This window comes from Pseudoliparis swirei, chromosome 5, assembly GCF_029220125.1.
Source record: "Pseudoliparis swirei isolate HS2019 ecotype Mariana Trench chromosome 5, NWPU_hadal_v1, whole genome shotgun sequence".
Lineage (NCBI taxonomy): Eukaryota > Metazoa > Chordata > Actinopteri > Perciformes > Liparidae > Pseudoliparis > Pseudoliparis swirei.
Window position 1 is genome coordinate 20,773,102 of NC_079392.1, and position 18,366 is coordinate 20,791,467.

The 18,366-nt window shown below is 42.6% G+C and overlaps 1 protein-coding gene across 1 annotated transcript in view; it reads left to right on the forward strand.

Moving 5' to 3' along the window:
• LOC130193801 (probable voltage-dependent R-type calcium channel subunit alpha-1E) overlaps positions 1-18,366 on the forward strand; it is a 66,934-nt gene that overhangs the window by 26,202 nt on the left and 22,366 nt on the right. Inside the window, 17 exon segments of the mRNA XM_056414548.1 lie at positions 691-881; positions 3,088-3,191; positions 4,964-5,079; positions 5,325-5,378; positions 6,360-6,401; positions 7,566-7,652; positions 7,845-8,054; positions 8,213-8,325; positions 8,476-8,588; positions 9,587-9,718; positions 10,944-11,013; positions 11,195-11,312; positions 11,541-11,608; positions 12,210-12,307; positions 15,104-16,035; positions 16,249-16,467; positions 17,724-17,835. Of these exon segments, the coding sequence (XP_056270523.1) occupies positions 691-881; positions 3,088-3,191; positions 4,964-5,079; positions 5,325-5,378; positions 6,360-6,401; positions 7,566-7,652; positions 7,845-8,054; positions 8,213-8,325; positions 8,476-8,588; positions 9,587-9,718; positions 10,944-11,013; positions 11,195-11,312; positions 11,541-11,608; positions 12,210-12,307; positions 15,104-16,035; positions 16,249-16,467; positions 17,724-17,835 (2,779 nt within the window).

Genomic DNA, 18,366 nt, shown 5'->3' on the forward strand with positions numbered 1-18,366 from the left:
GAAAAGTCGAGAAAGAGCTCATGCTGTTGTTGTTGTTGTTGAGCGTTTATCTACTGTATGTGTGTGTCTACTTGTTGTGTTCATAGCTCATCAGGTGGTAGCGCCGTTGTCTTCTTTACAAATGCACAATGGCACGCCAGGCTGCACCTGCAGGCTTGATCAAACTAAACTGTCAGTGTTGTCCTGTATCATTAAAAACAATGCGCTGCTCTACAATAGCTCATTGTTCACAGCTGTCATTAACCTCCATGCTGCTCCTGTCTCACTGAAGCTGATTGGACAGTTAGATAACGAGGGGGTCTGAAGTGCGTATTTTCTGTCACTGAATGGTCACGCTCCTGTTCTGACAGGCTGCTCATCTGCAGAGAGGTTTCTTTTGTTCCTGTTGACTCCAATTCATTCTTCCTTCACATTGTAACACCTGGCCAGTAAGATATCTTGGAGCCTAATAAGTCTCTGTCACACAACTCAATTGTAGAGCAATAATGAAGAGCAGCGTTGCTCACTGGGTACCCGGATGGATTTAAACTGCGCAGTAGGCATGAGAACAAATTATTCAAATTCTCAGATTCTGTGTGAAAATTCAAAAATTTGTGATAAATAAAAATATCGACATTCATTGAACGGCGAGGTCTGTTTTTTCAGTTGTTTTGTAACATTGATCCTATGTACGATCTATACGCCTTTCAGAAAATGAGACGGTGGACTCCTCCGAGTACGAGGTCCCGTGTGGCGTACGTCGGTGTCCGGCCAAATACACCTGCAGCGATACTTGGATCGGTCCCAATGACGGCATCACTCAGTTTGATAACATCCTGTTTGCTGTTCTCACGGTCTTCCAGTGCATCACCATGGAGGGATGGACCACCGTACTCTACAATGTGAGACACACTCAGACGTGCCGCTCATAATATTGCTCTGAATTGCTGCAAAGTATTGAGGTGCAACAGTGTTCTGTCACAATTTAGATTCTATTAAACCCAAAGAACAGGAGGTGCTTTCGCACACTGATGGGAGCTGACTGGAGGCCTGCGTCCTGGAGAACATGGGGTCAGGGTCACTGGCAGATGGTTTTAGTGTTTCAGAGTGCTCTGTTGATTTCTGTTTTGCTCTCAGTTTGTCATTTCTATTCTATTCATCCGTACAAATGTACAACCTGCTGCAACATGCTGCATAGGCTGAATAGAGATTCGACTGCCCACCTCCTAGTTATGAGATATGACACGCTTCAGAATCTCTTAGAAATGTAATCCTGGATTACTGACTGTGTAAACCTCTGCTATATATTGTGAGAATGTAAACATGAAGAAGGCAGAACAATTAAATGTTGGCCTCTGTTACCATATATTTAAATACACAGAACTGACGTGAATCATTTCTTGAAGCAGGGTCTTAAGTTTTGCAGAAAATTGTCTCCCGAAACCAAGTCTCGAAAAGTTTTTCTTACTTCTCCATGTTTATGTGATATATTGGATTATTTGTATATATCATGACCATAGGTGTGTTGTTTTGTCATCCCGAGTGACTGACTGGGTCAGTTACGCTGTTGCTTTGTAGGGAACTGGTTATGCTCAAGGACTTATAGTCTGATAGTAAAAGCTTGAGGACAGGTTTTTAATTCTCTGACAGTTATACAACAGAAAGCAGGAACGCACCGCATCATGTTCATAATGAGTGTAACAATGTCATTTTCTGCTGTGGAGTGACTCTCGGACAGGGATTGCTTCACGAGCATCTATGTCAGAGTTAGAGGAGCAGGAAGACACACACACAAACAAAGACAGTATGTAGAAAGCTGTGTTACCATTTGCTAATTTGATATATGTGTTGCCTGCATGCCCGTCCAACAAATCAAGTCCAAACATGTCCACCTCTGGTTGAATTACAATATCCTGTTCCTGCCCGCTTCAAAGATATACCATCAGAGAATACCATTCTTCTCATAAAGGCCTGGACACTCCTGAACTTGGCAAAGAAACAGTATGCATGAATACAATATGACTCTAGTGCAGTGTTGCAATCAGAATGGTTATTTTGGACAAGACCGAACCATTTTATTAACATATGGGCATTTTTACTGTCAATTACTTTTTGCTAAATATCTCGTGGTGCCTCAGATTGAAAGGAAATATGTTCAGAAGCTTTTTCAGCATGAGAGTGTTTCCAATAAAAAATATATGTTAATGTTCAAACCGGTAAGGAAATACACTACTCAAGGTCCAAAGTACTCAACAGAAGTTGTGCGGAAATTTAGATTTATTAGCACTAATACTCCCGTCAAAAACAACTGAATGTATCCAAAAAAACTTTGTATGAGCGTGGCATTTCGGCGATACCATATAACAAGAATGATTTAGGAAGTCAGAGTGAATTTCACAAGACTAGTCAAAAGATTTCTATTATTTGAGCCACTTTTAATCATGAGAAGAATAAGAAAGAAGGATAGACATTGTTTGGGGATTGCTTGTTGTAAGTACTACTTCTTAAGTAATCCGTGTCTTGTTTTTGTCAGTTTGTCAGTTGCCTATTATGTGGAAACCAAAAGAAAAATCACGGAATTAATCAATAATTTAATTTCTCCTTTCTTCTTTTACCTACAATTTTAAATCTCAGTAAAGCAACAATCATAAACATACACTCACACACACTAAATGCCGTACCGGGGTGTAATTTGCAGTCAGCTGCCTGCTCTTTCAGTTTTTATTGAGATTGATGAAGGCAGATGATTTGCCAGGTTGATTGTATTATGTTGTCTAAAGTGATGCTGAATGAGCTTTGCTGATGAACAATGAAGGAGGCATGAAAGTGGAAGGATGACAGGCTGATAAAAGGACTGCTGACTACAGGCTCACTGACTGAAGTAGAGATGCTCTATTCTGTTCCTATGTTGGCTTCGTAAAGTAGTTTTACCTCCACTGTGGAGATCAATACACATGATGTAGCCGTTCGATGCCCTGCCTGCCCTCTGACTTGAATCTTCAGCAGCCACCCAAACAACTACACCTGTGTATTTCTATCAATGGAAGCATGAATCTACTCCAGCCTGATGTGATTTTACTGAATTTAGAATTAACTTTGATGTTTTAGACCGACGATGCCTTGGGCCCCAACTGGAACTGGCTCTACTTCGTCCCTCTCATCATCATCGGCTCTTTCTTTGTCCTGAATCTTGTGCTGGGAGTCCTCTCTGGGTAAGTACACAGCTTCAATCCAGGTTAATGTTACATTTTTCAAGGTTTCAGCTACTTTCTGACAGATATGTGTTTTTTAGCTCATAGACCAATTTTAAACTAATATAAGGTTCTGTGAAGGCGAGGTGTCTGATTGCCTTACTGATAGCCTTCTTCCTCCTGGAGACACCACTACTGTTGCATGTCCTTGATGGCCATGAACTGTTATTATATTCCATAACATAGAGGTCAGTTATTTAAAGTTACCTTCAGGTGGTCCCTTGAGACATATTGATGATGCACTTTGATGCCATGACTTGATGAAGACAGCTTGGACATTGTGCTTTGATGGTGGGAGTTTAATCTCCCAAACCAGATTTCAGAATCAGGTTAGGGGGCTAACAAAAGAGAGCACACCGACACCGCAGGTTAGGTTGGTTGGGCGTAGAGCTAGAAACAACACCCTGTATCAAAGATTCTGTTTCTGAAAATGCTTGGAGATGTCCCATGGAGGACCAACAAATAAATGTACACTTTTCTTTATCCCTGTGGGGAAACTCTTCTCTGCATTTGACCCATTCTTAGTTATTAAGAAAAAGTGGGCTGTAGTGAAGCGCCCGGGGGTTCAGTGTCTTGCTCAAGGACACTTCGACATGCAACTATGGGGAGAGTGGGGATCGAACTGACTCAGGGCTGCTCTAATGCACCATTAGTTTTGGTCTCTGGCAAGATACACTGAGTGGGCTCAGGTTCAGCTACTTATTTGTTCAGGTCTTTCCAAAGATACTCCACATCCATGAAATTGACTAGAGTTACAGCATGCAGTATAGTCAGCCGATAGCCTGTTATTAGGGCCTGACAGGCTATCGACTCTACGCTGCTTTTTAACTGACTGTTTGAGTCAAACTAGCTGCTGTCAAGTGCTATTTCAGTACGTGGTGTTAACATCTAAACAAGTTAATTAGTATCACATAAAGGTCAATGGTAGATCCACACTATAAAGATCTCAACAATCCACAAATATATTCCAATAGACACGAAAATAAATTACGATTTATATAAATGTAAAAGAAAAATCACAAATATACATATGCATTTCTATGTGGATTTGTCTATTTTTTGTGTGGATTTATATGTATTTATTTGTGGATCGCACTGTATTTATTTGCGCACGGATTTATGAGACTCGTGGCTCAATCTGTAAATGCGTTTTTTCCAACATGGACCGATCTGTAGCCAATCAGATGTCGTCCCGCTTTAGAGGGGCGGGGCTTATCACCATGGTTTGACTGATGCTACTCTAGTCGCGTTGGGAGCGGCAGTCTTTCGTACCGAGTCGATGAATTCACCGAGCTGTGTGAGGGTGTTGGATGTTCCGAAGTGTGTGTGTGATGTCCTCAACAAGTATAAAGCAGAACTAGTGGTTATTTCTTCTATGGTGGATGGCGGAAAAGTTAACTTTTTCCACGGAGTCAAGCCACAGAGATAAGCCCCGCCCCTCTGCGTGCATTTGTACATTGAATATATTTGTGAATTGTTCTGTGAGCTTTGTGAATCTTCGTATTTTCATTTGTGAGTCTCTCTGTGCAGTTATTGAGACTGATCTGACCCCACAGTCCTCCTTTGCCTTCTCACTCTCTTCGGCTCTTGAATGAGAAAAGACAAGAGTTCAACACAACATTATATGTTTCCCCCCCGGTGATTGTCTCCAGGAGGATTTATTTATCCATCTGACCATAAATCCCTGTACCCTCAAAGACCATAAATAAGTGATTTTGTTTTTTGTTCTGCAGCGAATTTGCGAAGGAAAGGGAGAGGGTGGAAAACCGCAGGGCCTTCATGAAACTGAGACGCCAACAGCAGATTGAGAGAGAGCTCAACGGATACCGGGCCTGGATCGACAGAGCAGGTGGCCTTAGTCCCAGTCACGGCTCAGGGAGACCAAGGAAGTGGCTTTTTATGAGAAAAGAAAAGTCAATACTTCCCTTTAAGCTTTAAGACTAATCCTATCATTTGGTGAACGTATGACTATCTAAGGCAACCTGTTCACAGTTGAGATATAAATGTTGCTTCTCAAGATGTCAGTGTATCTCTTTCCATCTGAGCCACTATCGGCTGCTCATTTCTTATCGGGTCTGACTTTTTGCTTTCCAGAGGAAGTGATGCTCGCAGAGGAGAATAAGAACTCAGGAAACTCTGCCCTCGATGGTAAGTCCACAACGATCTTTGTTTTCTTCTGGTTTCGTTGTGCCGATGCCTTTCTGCTGTCCTCACTTTCCTTTACATTCTGTCTCTCTACGACTGAATCAGTTTAATGCTGACATGTTCGCTTGATGAAGATGTGCTTTATGAAGGCCATTCAAGCATATGCCATGAGAGTTTGTGAATTTGTGTGTGATTTTAGGTTCACACACTACTTTTTTAGGACTCAGATAAAAAAAGTGTTTTCAAAGAAGTTGAATTACATTTCAATCTGGTTTAAATTGTCATGACAGCAACAACCAATGACAATGTCAGTTAGTCAGTTAGTCAGCTAGTCCACCACGTTGGTCCAGACTGAAATATTACAACTACTGGTTGGATTGCCAAGAAATGTTTTTGAAATATTCCTGGTTCCCGAAGGACGAATCCTACAAACTGAAGGGAAACTCTTACATGTCATCTGATTCAAAATGTGAATTGTTCCCAATATTTTGGATTTATCACCAAATACCAACACCATGATCTTCCCATCACCCTCTTACTTGTGTTCATTAGAAAATGCTCAAATGCAAAACTAAAGATTGTGACCATGATGAACATTGTTCCTTGTTTAACATCAGCATTTAGTCATAATAAAGTTAGGTGAGCATTCCTATCAATATTAAACAATCATCAGGCAGCAGTGGCTGCCAGTGCTGTCGTAACTCTTCGGCCTGTCACTGTGAACATGTTAGCATGACGGCTAGCTCAACCCATTACCTCCAGCCTCACAGAGTGGGGTATACAATCAACATATTGTATTGAATGTGGTGCACTTGCAAAGATCACGTCAGTCCATTGCACCGCTCGACAACTGATTTAGCAAACCAGACACTAACCACAGTGTCGCACAGACACTGCGCCTGCCCTGACCCTCTGAACTCTACTATGACCTTTCCTCCTCGCTGAACCAGCAGGGCTTTTTATTAAATGTTGATTGATTGGCAGCTCTCAGGAGCCTCCCAGAGTGGAGTACAGGTGGTGCCTATGGTGAGAACCGTCCTCTGTTCTGCTTTCTCCCTCACCAACTTCACCACCTCATTTGTCACGCACGCACACACACACACACACACTCTCACAGACATACCCACACACACGCAGCCACTCAAAATCACATTTAGGAACACAAAGAGGGCAAGTCCTTACTGAAGTATGTTTCTTGTTCAGTATGTTTCAGTCACTGGAAGAACAAAGACACTCTGAAAAAATACAAATAAATGTAATGCATATCTGGAGTAAAAACAGATAGGGGCTCTAGCTGCTGTGATGGAAATACATCCAGAAGCTCTGACAGCTTTGATTAAAAAGAAAGGCGGCGCACTGCGGTTGCCTAAGCAACCATTGGCCTATGTGCGTGTGTGTGTGAGTGTGTTGACGGCAGCCGGTGTGTGAAATGGCAGCAATATGTTTGTGTGTTTAATCAACAGCTTATTAAAAAAAGTACTCATGCAAATATATACTGCAAGTATAGATTCCGAAATCACAAGGTAGCAGGAAGGTACGAGTGGAGGACGCACATTTGTCAACGAAAAGGTCAAAACATATTCATCAAACTCACTTCGGCATGTGTGCTCCGCACGGCATGTGACCTGATTCTGTATGGCAGCCGCTCAAAGAGGAGCAATGCATGGACCGCCGAGCCGCGTCGGAGCATGGTTTACCATGACGGAGGTCATGAAGCAGCACCAGAAGGTTTGCTTTCTGTTGTTTGGATCATTACACTGACGCGTTAATCTAATTCAACTGCAGCATTAAATTAGTCAACATTCCCTCTCAGCTAACTTCACAGACATTAGCTTGATGCAGATGATCCTCGTTGTGATTTTCTTCCTATCATTTGCTTCATCGTTATCTTTATATTGCATTTTAACGTTCCGCACTGCCTGAGTCGACCTATTGCACAAGGCAGTTTTTTTGGGCCACATTAATGTACTACCAGTAAAAAGGCAAACATCAATTCACTGAACAAGCTCAATGTGATCGGAAGCAATGATTGCCAAAAAAACTGTGTTTTGTGGCCGTGTTGCCCAAAAGTAAACTTCGTCTCACCGTCCTCATGCTGTGTTACTTCTAATATCACAGAATGTGTTGGTTATACAGTTTGAACATCTTGTTCTGGGACTCTAATATGTACAAAACCTGCTTTGTTCGCAGTGTTGAAGAGAGCCACCACCATCAAGAGGAGAGGGATGGATGGTGTGCATCGAGGGCAACCTGGGGAGGAGCAATATGGCGACATGGGTGAGTGGGACTCTGGACAGGCTGATGAAGATGAGCACATGAAGTGTAAAGTCGTTCTCCAGTTCGGCAGCTGTGGAAGTGTTTGTTTGACGTTGTTGTGACCAGTGTTGGGAGCTCAGTGAAAGATACAGAACACGCTGTTCCAGCCCTGTCCGCTACCTTTCCCTCTCTGTCTCCTCCTCGTCCCCGCAGGCATCCCCATGGCCAGAGCGAGTATCAGGAGTGCCAAGCGAGGTCCGAGAGCATTTTTCCGCCGCAAGGAGCGTCTCCTGCGCATCTCCATCCGCCGTGTGGTGAAGACACACACGTTCTACTGGACGGTGCTCGGCATCGTGGCTCTCAACACGCTGTGTGTGGCCATTGTTCACCACAACCAGCCTCTCTGGCTGTCCAACTTCCTCTGTGAGACACACTTCATTTCAGTAACACCTTGAGGCAGTTGAAACACCTTTTTGTCGCCACTATAAAGCAGTCAATTGGCTCTGAAATGTGTTGCTTTGTTATATAATAGTCTATGTAAGTTTTCACGATTGAAGAACCTTTTCTTCTTGTTGTTCCAGACTATGCAGAGTTCCTGTTCCTCGCTCTGTTTCTGACTGAGATGTTTCTGAAGATGTACAGCTTGGGACCGCGTCTCTACTTCCATTCCTCCTTCAACTGCTTTGACTGCAGCGTCAGTACTCGGTCTCCCTCTCTACGTCTTGGTTTTCCCAGAAATGCCGCTTGTGTTCTTGAATGATGCGGCATCAGTCCTCACTTCCTCTGTCTCTGTCTCTCTAGCTGTTGGTATCGACTCATTGTGTGTTTGTATGTTCGTCTGTAGGTGATCGTTGTCAGCATCTTTGAGGTGCTTTGGGGTTTCTTCAGGCCCGGCACTTCCTTCGGCATCAGTGTCCTGCGTGCTCTCCGTCTGCTGAGGATCTTCAAGATCACCAAGTTAGCGCCTTCTTAACTCTTTGACATCTGAGATGTGTTGTATTGTTAACACGGAGCATTTTACTGTACTGAAAGATTGCAGTTGTGTTGTGTTTGCCATGTTATTATGATATGCATTTTCTATATATTTTTTTATTTCTTTAAATGTAGTCTTTTTTTGCTATTTGTATTAATGCAGCAGCAACCAGGTGCATCAAACAATAAGAGTATGCATTCAAGACAAAACAATAAAAAATCAATAAAGCACAACATACAGACAGGTACCTAGATATATGCAAATATAGTGTGTGTATATATATATATAGATAAATACAGTATATATATATATATATACATATATATATATATATGCCCATGACATTTAAAAATTCATTTAAAAATTCCTAACAAAAAGAAAGCAGCGAAGTGGAATACATTTAAATTTAAATTGTCTATTTTTAGCATTATATTCTGATAACAGACATACAGTCTAAAACAAGGAATTTAAATGTATTATATAAGAATAGACATATTTTTATTTTTATTCCACCCCCCCTACTTCTTTGTCAAAACCTGGCAACTGAATTACCCACAATGAAATAAGAAAAAAACAGTGTTGTTGGAGATCTGGGTGTGTTATGCTATAAGTGGCTCATGTATCCTATAAGCAGAGATGAAGGTCATGTCTAGATGGCAATCCTCATTTTGCAAAACTCTGGCAAGATGGTTGATATTAGGTACGTTTTTATAAATCTAGACACGATGAGAGCTGAAGAGGGGGCTACATAAACCTGGTGAGCTCACTCTGTTCTTGCTCTACACTTCCAGTTTTTTTATTTTTTTTTATTTTCAGCCCCAGCCAACACTGACTCACTTGAGGCGATTTATTAGACCTTTTTTCTATATATAGTAATACAAGCTCAGACCTGTTAACAGACTTTGATGTGAAACATATGTGGAGTTTACCTTAAAGTAAAAAGAAAAATTAAGCACTAATGTGGTATTTTGTGACTGTCAAGGTATTGGGCGTCTCTGAGAAACTTGGTCGTCTCTCTGATGAACTCCATGAAGTCCATCATCTCCCTCATCTTCCTCCTCTTCCTCTTCATCCTCGTTTTCGCACTCCTTGGCATGCAGCTCTTCGGTGGCAGGTAACAATGAATAGTCGCCCACAGTCGTCTGATGAAAATACTTGTGCTCTGTGCATCCCTCGACACGAGTGCAGAAATAAATTGAGTCAAGTGAGGAACCACCTGAGCTAAAAACACATCGAATCCATCTGGCAACAATTATAGAATGTTTGTGTCTTCCACTTGGCTCGTTTTTCATTTCCTGTGGTTCCAGTAAAGACACATTAACAGACACATGAACAAAGCTAAAGTAAAATCCATTGATCGGTAGATTGATCTTTATTAACTGCACACAGTTTAGAGGAGAGCACATTGTCGCTGTTGTTTTCCAACACACGGTGAGCTCGGTCGAGGTTTCAGACTTTCTTTGTCACAGCTTTCGTCGCTTGATTTTCCCCTGATGCTGTTTCTCACAAGCTGTCACTTCAGGAAACGATGGCCTTGGGTTTGAACTGGCCTAAAGAATACAGAACACAAGAAAGAAAGAAATATCAGCCGCCAGTTAGAGAGGGTGATTGATTTCTGGGTCGAAAATATTAGACCCAGTTCTGGATCACAACCAATATGAACCGAGCAGCTATAGCAGGCTCGGTTTTAAAGCCAGAGCGACGATGTCAACGTAAATGAAATGAAAATGTGAATGTGTTCTATAGGTACCCAAGTGTCTACCCTTTACAGGAATGCCCACTTTAAGTAGATCCCAAGCTGTTTGGAGCAATAACCCAGCAGGTGTTTTTAGCAGTTCCCATAACAGAGGCGCTCACCAACAATCACCCCGAAAAATGCAATAGTTGCTTAAATTAACTCTCCAAATGTCAAAGGTTTTACCAAATCACAGCATGGCATTTCTATGGTGTTCCTCACATGTTGGTGTGTTAATGAAGGGTTTTAAAGGGATTTCTATAAATTCTTTAGTGATAAGAATAGTTAGATTTTGCACCAAATCTGTGTAATTAATGGTATCATCCCCAAAATTGCTGCAACAACTCATGAGACATAAATGAGAATGGGGATGACCGTCACATACTGAACCATTATATTGTTCTTAACCCTTCAACACGTTCACAATTAATTTCAAACTGTTATTAATTATGTTTATATATAATCATTTAGGACTCAGACAGCTTGACACACAGCTTTATATGATGGATACCACGTCTCTCTACCGTTGACCTGCTGTTATGACTTTTGACCTGCGGTCTCCCCCTGAAAGAAAATGTGTCTTTCATATGTGTCTTTCTCACAGGTTCATCTTTGAAGACCACACCCCGACAAACTTTGACACCTTTCCTGCAGCCATCATGACCGTCTTTCAGGTCTGGAAATGAACCTGACAAATTTAACACACAAGTTTAATACAGCCAGTGACGATGTACAGGAAATGCTATTCTGAGTCTGACAATATTCTAGCAGGTGTGCTGTTTATAGCTAAGCTCAACAGTGATGTGCGGGATAGTTAAGGGGATAATATTCTGTGTGCGTCGTGTGTTTTCTCAGATCCTGACCGGAGAGGACTGGAACGAGGTGATGTACAACGGTATTCGCTCTCAAGGAGGAGTGAAGTCGGGCATGTGGTCCTCCATCTACTTCATAGTGCTCACACTGTTTGGAAACTGTATCCTTTATTACTCCTCTTTCAATGAAATATAGGTTTCCTTCCCAATTGTCATATTCATAAGGAGCATTTACTGCTTTCCTTTAAGTATGTAACTAACTGTCTACTGTTATTACGAAAGGAAAAGTACCACCATTTTATATAATTCTGACTCAATAATTTAGTCAGTCGGTATTATTAGCTTCGTCTGATGCACTTTACCCAAGTCCTTAACTCAGCTGTGACCAGACACACTGCTGAATGTCTTCTTGGCCATTGCTGTGGATAACCTTGCTAATGCACAAGAACTTACGAAGGTAATAAACACGTGAAAATGAAAGAACAAACCTGGTGCCATCTGGTTTTATTCTTGTTAGATTCTGTTACTAAATGCTAAATAGTGTAAATAATCGTACCACCCCACCGTGTCTAGTCCTGCTATCATCTCCTCTCGTCACTTTGATGTTGTTGAATCATTTAAACAGAATAAACAGAACTACAGTTGTAGGAGCGGTCAATAAAATCAACGTGCATTCTTTCGTAGTGTCACTTCAGTGCTTTCTTTTATTGAAGAACAGAAACGTAAATTAAACTCATATTAAACAGAAAAACCTCGCCTTGTCTTTAATGCAGTTGAAAAATAGTTTGCCCTTCCGCTCTCTTGCCAAACACACCCGGCTGTACTCAGGTGACGTCTACACATAGTGAACGCCCCCTGATGTCATCGTTGCATCATCGTCATCATCATCATTTCACCAATATGTCAACAGTATTTCAGCATAATTTGATCTATGGGCAGAAGCATGATTATAATTGACCCACATGGATGAGGTATGGTGTATATATAAACGCAAATCAGCGTAATGGCTTCTACAACAGTTGTTCAGTTGCCTTTTGCTCTTTTCCTCTTCTGATCAGGATGAAGAGGAAGCAGAGGCAGAGGCAGCGTTCAACCAGAAGCACGCTCTCCAGAAGGCGAAGGACGTCGGACCGTTGTCCTCTTTCATGTTTTCAGAGTAAGTGCTGGATGCAGCTTCTCTCCCTGCTTGACCTCCTCCTCTCTTCCCTCTGTCTGCCTCTTCCTCTCCCTCCCTCCTCCCTTCCCCCAGGGACTGTCTATATCGGACTGACCTGCAGTGCCAACAGGCGACAGCACGAGTTGCTGGAGCCTCTAATAAATGGCGGGTCTGTCATCAGGTTGCAGTAGATCTGGCTTCCTAACCACGTCACGCAGTTATAGTTGGAGGTTGAGGTCGATACAAAGCTTCAAGTTGTTCACTTCAATGCCACCTAGGACCTGTTGAGAGAATCAGTATTTGATGCCGTCCCACTAGAGACTTATTGATTTGTCTCTTCTGAAAAGTCTACGATCTCGCCTCTGCCTGCCCCCACCCAGCATTGTAATTTGCTCCAAATTGAAGTCTATGTCTCCATGGTTACTGGCTCTACTCCAGAGTGGGAGGTGCTTATGATGTTGTCATGGAGACAGGTTTACTTAGTGTCCAAATTAACATGGTTTGTCCATTAAAGTAATATACAAATGGGTTCAGCAACGGATGGATATTGTGGATATTGTAAATAAAGTAAAATAAATTGTCTGCAGGCTTTGGCCTGTTGAAGTGTTCTCACTTGTGGAAATTTTGATAACGTGACCATGTTTTCTCAATGCTCAGGTTTCCAGCTTGCAGAATAGATTGTGTGTTTTCTCAGGGATTGATTGCACTGTGCCTTATCGTAGGTGGTGGAGGTGCATGTGCATGCACAAGAGTGGGGACCTCTGGCTCTGTATGCACGCTGTGTAAGCAGTTTGTTGCATGGGCATGTGGGAGATTTGACAAGAAAAGATTTTATTAACGTGACAATACGCACCTTCTTTCTGTCTATCTTCGCTTCTCTCTTTTTGGAGGCCTCGACATTTTCCTAAAAATTGCCAAACGAAAATTTAATTCGAACAGAGCGGAAAGAAAAGTAGAGATGTACATCAGTTTTGGTTTATTCAGTTGGGGTCAGAGTCCTGTCAGAGCCCATAGAGAGGACAGAAATACCACGCGGTCGTCTGGACCGGCGTCGGTATTCATAGAGGACACTGAACTTTAAGGGTCTCTGGTCTCATCGCCGATGTCAGCTATGAAACCCCGGCGGTTCCTGTGTGTGTGTGCGGGGGGCGTTGACCTCCAAGAAACTTGCATGAAAGCATTTGCTCCAGAAAAAAATAAAAAGGATGCAGCATGTTGGAGGTGGATGATGATTTCACTTTGGGAACGCATGCGTCTGGTCCGCACGATCAAAGGAAGAAAAAACAAAATGACACACGCCGCATCCCTGCTTTTTGCAGAATTGCAATAATAATAAGTGATATTTGTATAGTTTGGTTCAACGTGTGTCCAGTTTTTCTTCCATTGTGAAGTCTTTAATCCCTAATGCTCTCGAATATTCTGAATATTTTATACTAATATGTTGAAGCTCTGCACATGAATTGCCTCATTTAACTCGACTAGCATGTCATAAAAGAATGCTAATGTGTGAGTGCTCTGAGTTGAGGGTGGTGTTCAGAGCTGCATCCCAATGTGCTGGTTTTGTTCCAAAGGTCTCTAAATATGTTTTCCTGTGTTTGGTTGATGGAGCCCATCTGTGTGTTTTATACCTGTACCCATACCGGAGCTCAGACTGTCTAACATCTTCAATAAGATGTCTTCTTATCAATGTTGCGCTTCCTGTTGATGTTTATGAATGTTTCTAATACTGCTCCCATCTTGTTTGTCAATGTGCCGCTGGGCTCCAGCGGAGACACACAGCAAAGCATCCGCAGTCCAGTCAGTTTGAGACCAAATGTATTCATTGAGAGCATTTAAAAGAAGGGAAGTGCACAGTGGAAATGTTCTGTTGCAGTCAGGATATATGACGTTGCAACAGAATATTCCCTCACTAATACCGCCGTGTGTAGTCTTCTCAATATAACAGTTTTACATATGGATAGCAAATCCAAGACAGCTGGTAAATGACAACAACAGTCTATAAACGGTTGTTTTTGATGACTTTGGTCTTTGTGTTTATTGCTGAGGATCGTTCGCTGTGTGTCTCCTGCTCTGTTATGTCTCGACTCACAAAAGCACTAATGTCTTGTTTTCAACCAATCGCTCATTGATAACACGGACCACACAAGAGTCCACGTTCCAGTAAGTAACACTGTCTGTTCAGCTCTCTGAATCTCTCACTAACGCCTGTCTGATTCTCTAAAATGGGTAAATGTCCCAGACGCATCCTTTATAGGCTTCTGTTCATGCTCTGTCCTGTTCCTCCAAGCTCTCCTACCTTATTTTATTCCACCTTCTTTATATCTATTCCACTGGTTTCATTCTGCATCTTACTCTTTTTGTTATTATCGTCACACCTGGCTTGGTTAATTTATCGCCTAACATCTTCATCAATCCAGTAAATTGCTTTATGCTCTTTGTTGTTTATAAACCACATGAACATCAGACCAAAGTTTTTCTTTGCACATGTACTGTAATATTTATTTTTGGGGATTTGAATGTATTGATTGTTCATTTACATTTCATGAAACAAAAAGGGAACCTTTATGGAAATTCAGAAACTCTACTTTGAATCAAATTAGCCTTTGGGTGAATACATAGCATGCAAAAATGGTTGCAGACGTGGAAATATAAATACTAGCTAAAATAACTGGCCTCAAACCAAATGAAATACAACATTAGCCTTGACTTAAACCTTCTTTATGTTAATGCTGCGCTGCATTTACTAAATGTTCTGCTTCTATGTGCTGACATTTGGCCTTTTCTTTCTCTTCTTAGGGGAAGCCGGAGGAGGCGGCCCTACCTGTACAGGAAAAGAGCCATCCACCGCAGCCGGCCTACCTACTCCTGCTCCCTGGAGGAGGCCCATGGCAGCATCAGGGAGGGCCGCCCCCGCCCACCCCCACCACTCAACTCCTCTAACTCTTTCATGTCCAGGAGAGAGAGAAGTAAAAGGATGACCATGTCCGTGTGGGAGCAGAGGACCAGCCAGCTGCGGCGACACCGCCAAATGTCCAGCCGAGAGGTCCTGTTCAGCGGCCCCAGCGAGGAGAAGGACGGGCCCCCTGTTTCAGCCCAGACCCCACAGGGACCTCCCCTGTCACTGCACCGCAAGGCCATGGAGGCCACACAGACTGGGAGTTTGAAGCAACTGACGGACGCCTTAGACTCCCCATCCAATCACCAGGCTCCAGGCTCCTCCATGCCGGTGGATACGCCTCTGGATGCCACCCTCTCCGGTGACATATCTGAACCCCCAGTGGTCATGGCAACCGAGTCGCTGAACGTACCCCTTGCTGATGTTTCTGTGTCTGTGGCCATATCGGAGCCTCCTGAATCAGACTCCATCACCGAGAGCAATAATACGGTTGATCAGAGTCACAACACCGTCAGCAAGCGCTCGAGCCCCAGATTGAATGGCGAGCGACAACACCGTGCCGTAAAGAAGTTCAGACCACCAGAAAACTTTGACACACTGACTCCTGAGATGGGCGGTCATAGTGGGATCAGGGGAAGGAGGGCGCTGCATCACTGTGACAGAGGTCAGGGGTCATCATCCGGGAATGGAAGCCACTTGTCGAGTCGCTCGGTCAGCAGAGAGAGGAGGAGAAACCCAGGGAAAGTAGAGGAGAAGGAGACAGACTCTAAAAAGGAGGAAGAACTGTCCAAACCTGATGAGAGCAGGTGAGACAGACCAACAGCGTGTGGTTGTGGTATTTAATTGGCTTGGATTTGGTAAGCAGGTGAAATCAAAGTGAAGAGCGACAAGAATGATTTGAGAAGAAAGGGGAATAAGATACAGAAAAGGTCCCCAGTCAGAGTAAACCCATTTCAATGTTTAATGCCAATGACTTTCAACGACCTGGAGATGTTATGAAAGTAAAGTATTTGTGTCTGTATTTTTAGACGGAGTGAGAAAAGAGCCACCGAGCCACCAGACAACCAGAGCCACACTGGTGACCAGTGCCCTCAGATGCAGGAAGAACATCCGGAGCCATCAGACCCGTCTCCTCCTGTCACCCTAGAGAGCAAAAAAGAAGAGAATGAGACAGACCAGGACCAGGACAAATCTCAGCTCAGCTCCAGTGTAATCGTCGATGTGCCCAATGTTCAGTCATCTCTGGAGCTCTCCACAATCACAGGTATTTGAGATAGAAATAGCCCATGCAGTTGCAGAGTCTTGCTTAATTTCATATGTATTCATAGACTGTATATTAGAAGTGATCATAGTCACAGTGAAGTCACCCATGGGTTTCTGGATTGCCTTTTTTAGTTCTCAAATTCAACGTTTTTGGCCGTTGACGTTTTGGTTTTTCGTTTTTGCCATCTTGTTTTTCTTCCAACTAGAAGTGACATGAGAAGATGAAGCTCAGTATAGCCCAACACTGAATAAGACATTTTTAGGGGATCAAAAAGTTACAACCAATTTCCAGGAACTAAAAAAAAAACTATGAAGGGTTAAATTTATCAGACAAAAACACAACTTCCAGACTTGACTGAGGTAGTGACCAGTCAATGACTAGGTAGCCCGGCCCTAAAGCATATCCTATTTTATTGTATCTTTTACTCTAAATGGGACCATGATGTACTAAATTAACATCATGCTGTATTGAAGAAGACTCAGAACTAGCAATTGAGACCATTGTAACAAATTAGCGAAGAAGTAGGATCGTCCAACCAGAGGAGTCGCCCCCTCCTGACTAGAGAGAATGCAAGTTTAAAACACTTGCACATTTCCGTCACTTTTCAAGGTTGCATCCACAGCATTGAGTCATGTTATTGTGGTCAGGCACTGTGGCTAGTGAAAACCGACAGATATATTACAGATGATCTCAACCATTTGATCTGTGGCCAACCATTCGATATATGCTACTGTATTTTGCCCCAGTCGGCTGAATTGTCTTGCATCAAATGTGTATTAATCAATCTGCTTGTCAATAATTGTGAATTATATATATCATACAATAATGACAGGAGGTGCAATATATGTGTTCTAAAACTAGAAAGTGTCAGTGGTTTCACCGAGCAGAGGGCAGTGAATGTACTTTAATTATTAACATATTAGGGCGTCATCAGTGATGTTAATGGTCTAAAAAACTATACCAGTCTCGATGCACAGAAAAGTTCCTGTTTTACTCGACACAAGCTACAAAGCCTCGGCACAGCAGGCAGCATCTCTCACCATGGCTCACTGATTCAGTTCACCACTGCTGGGCTCCATCTAGTCTCAGTGGGTATTTGCCAGATTAAAATCCCATTTTGAACACAAAGATTGCAACTTTTACGGGCCTCCTTCTTTTGTTTGTACCCTCACTGTGTCATCCTCTTATTCTATCCTACTCTTCTCCTCCTTACATCTGTCCTTACCTCATCATCTTCCTCTTCTGACCTTCTCCAGTCATCAGTAAGGACCCTGAAACCTGTAAATCAGAGATGGAGGAGGCAGATGAGACAAAGCCAGTCGACCCTGTGACTCCAGACAGCATGTTCATCTTCAAACCTGACAACCCGTAAGTTGTTGCCACGAGGATCCACTTTCTGCCCCAGGGGAACGGTGATACTCCAGACTTCACATGTTCTGGGAAGAAATTGCCGCCACGAGGACATTTAGTCTCTTTCGATTGGATCCCTGTTGTTTAAACATTACATTTCAGTCCATGAGTTTGCATTTCTGCAGACTTTACTTGAGGGAATTATCCACAATCCATAACGTTATGACATTTAGATAAGAGCCTTTGTTTCACACCTGGTTTATTTTTTTAACCATTTCTTTTCCATTTGTTACTGAAGCAGTTTTTTTACACACAAAAATGTAATGTATTACTTGACAATTAATACAGGAGTCTGGAAGACATTTCATTGTGGGAGTGAAAAATATATAATAAATACCCACATTATAAATAACATGTTCCCATGCATATTTATACTATTTCAAGACCCTGCAGCCTCTCACACTCAACCAGTTGACAGGTGATGTCAGTTAAGTCCCTTAAGGCTTCAAGGCTGATGGCTTTAGGGGCCACACAATTGGGATAGGGCCA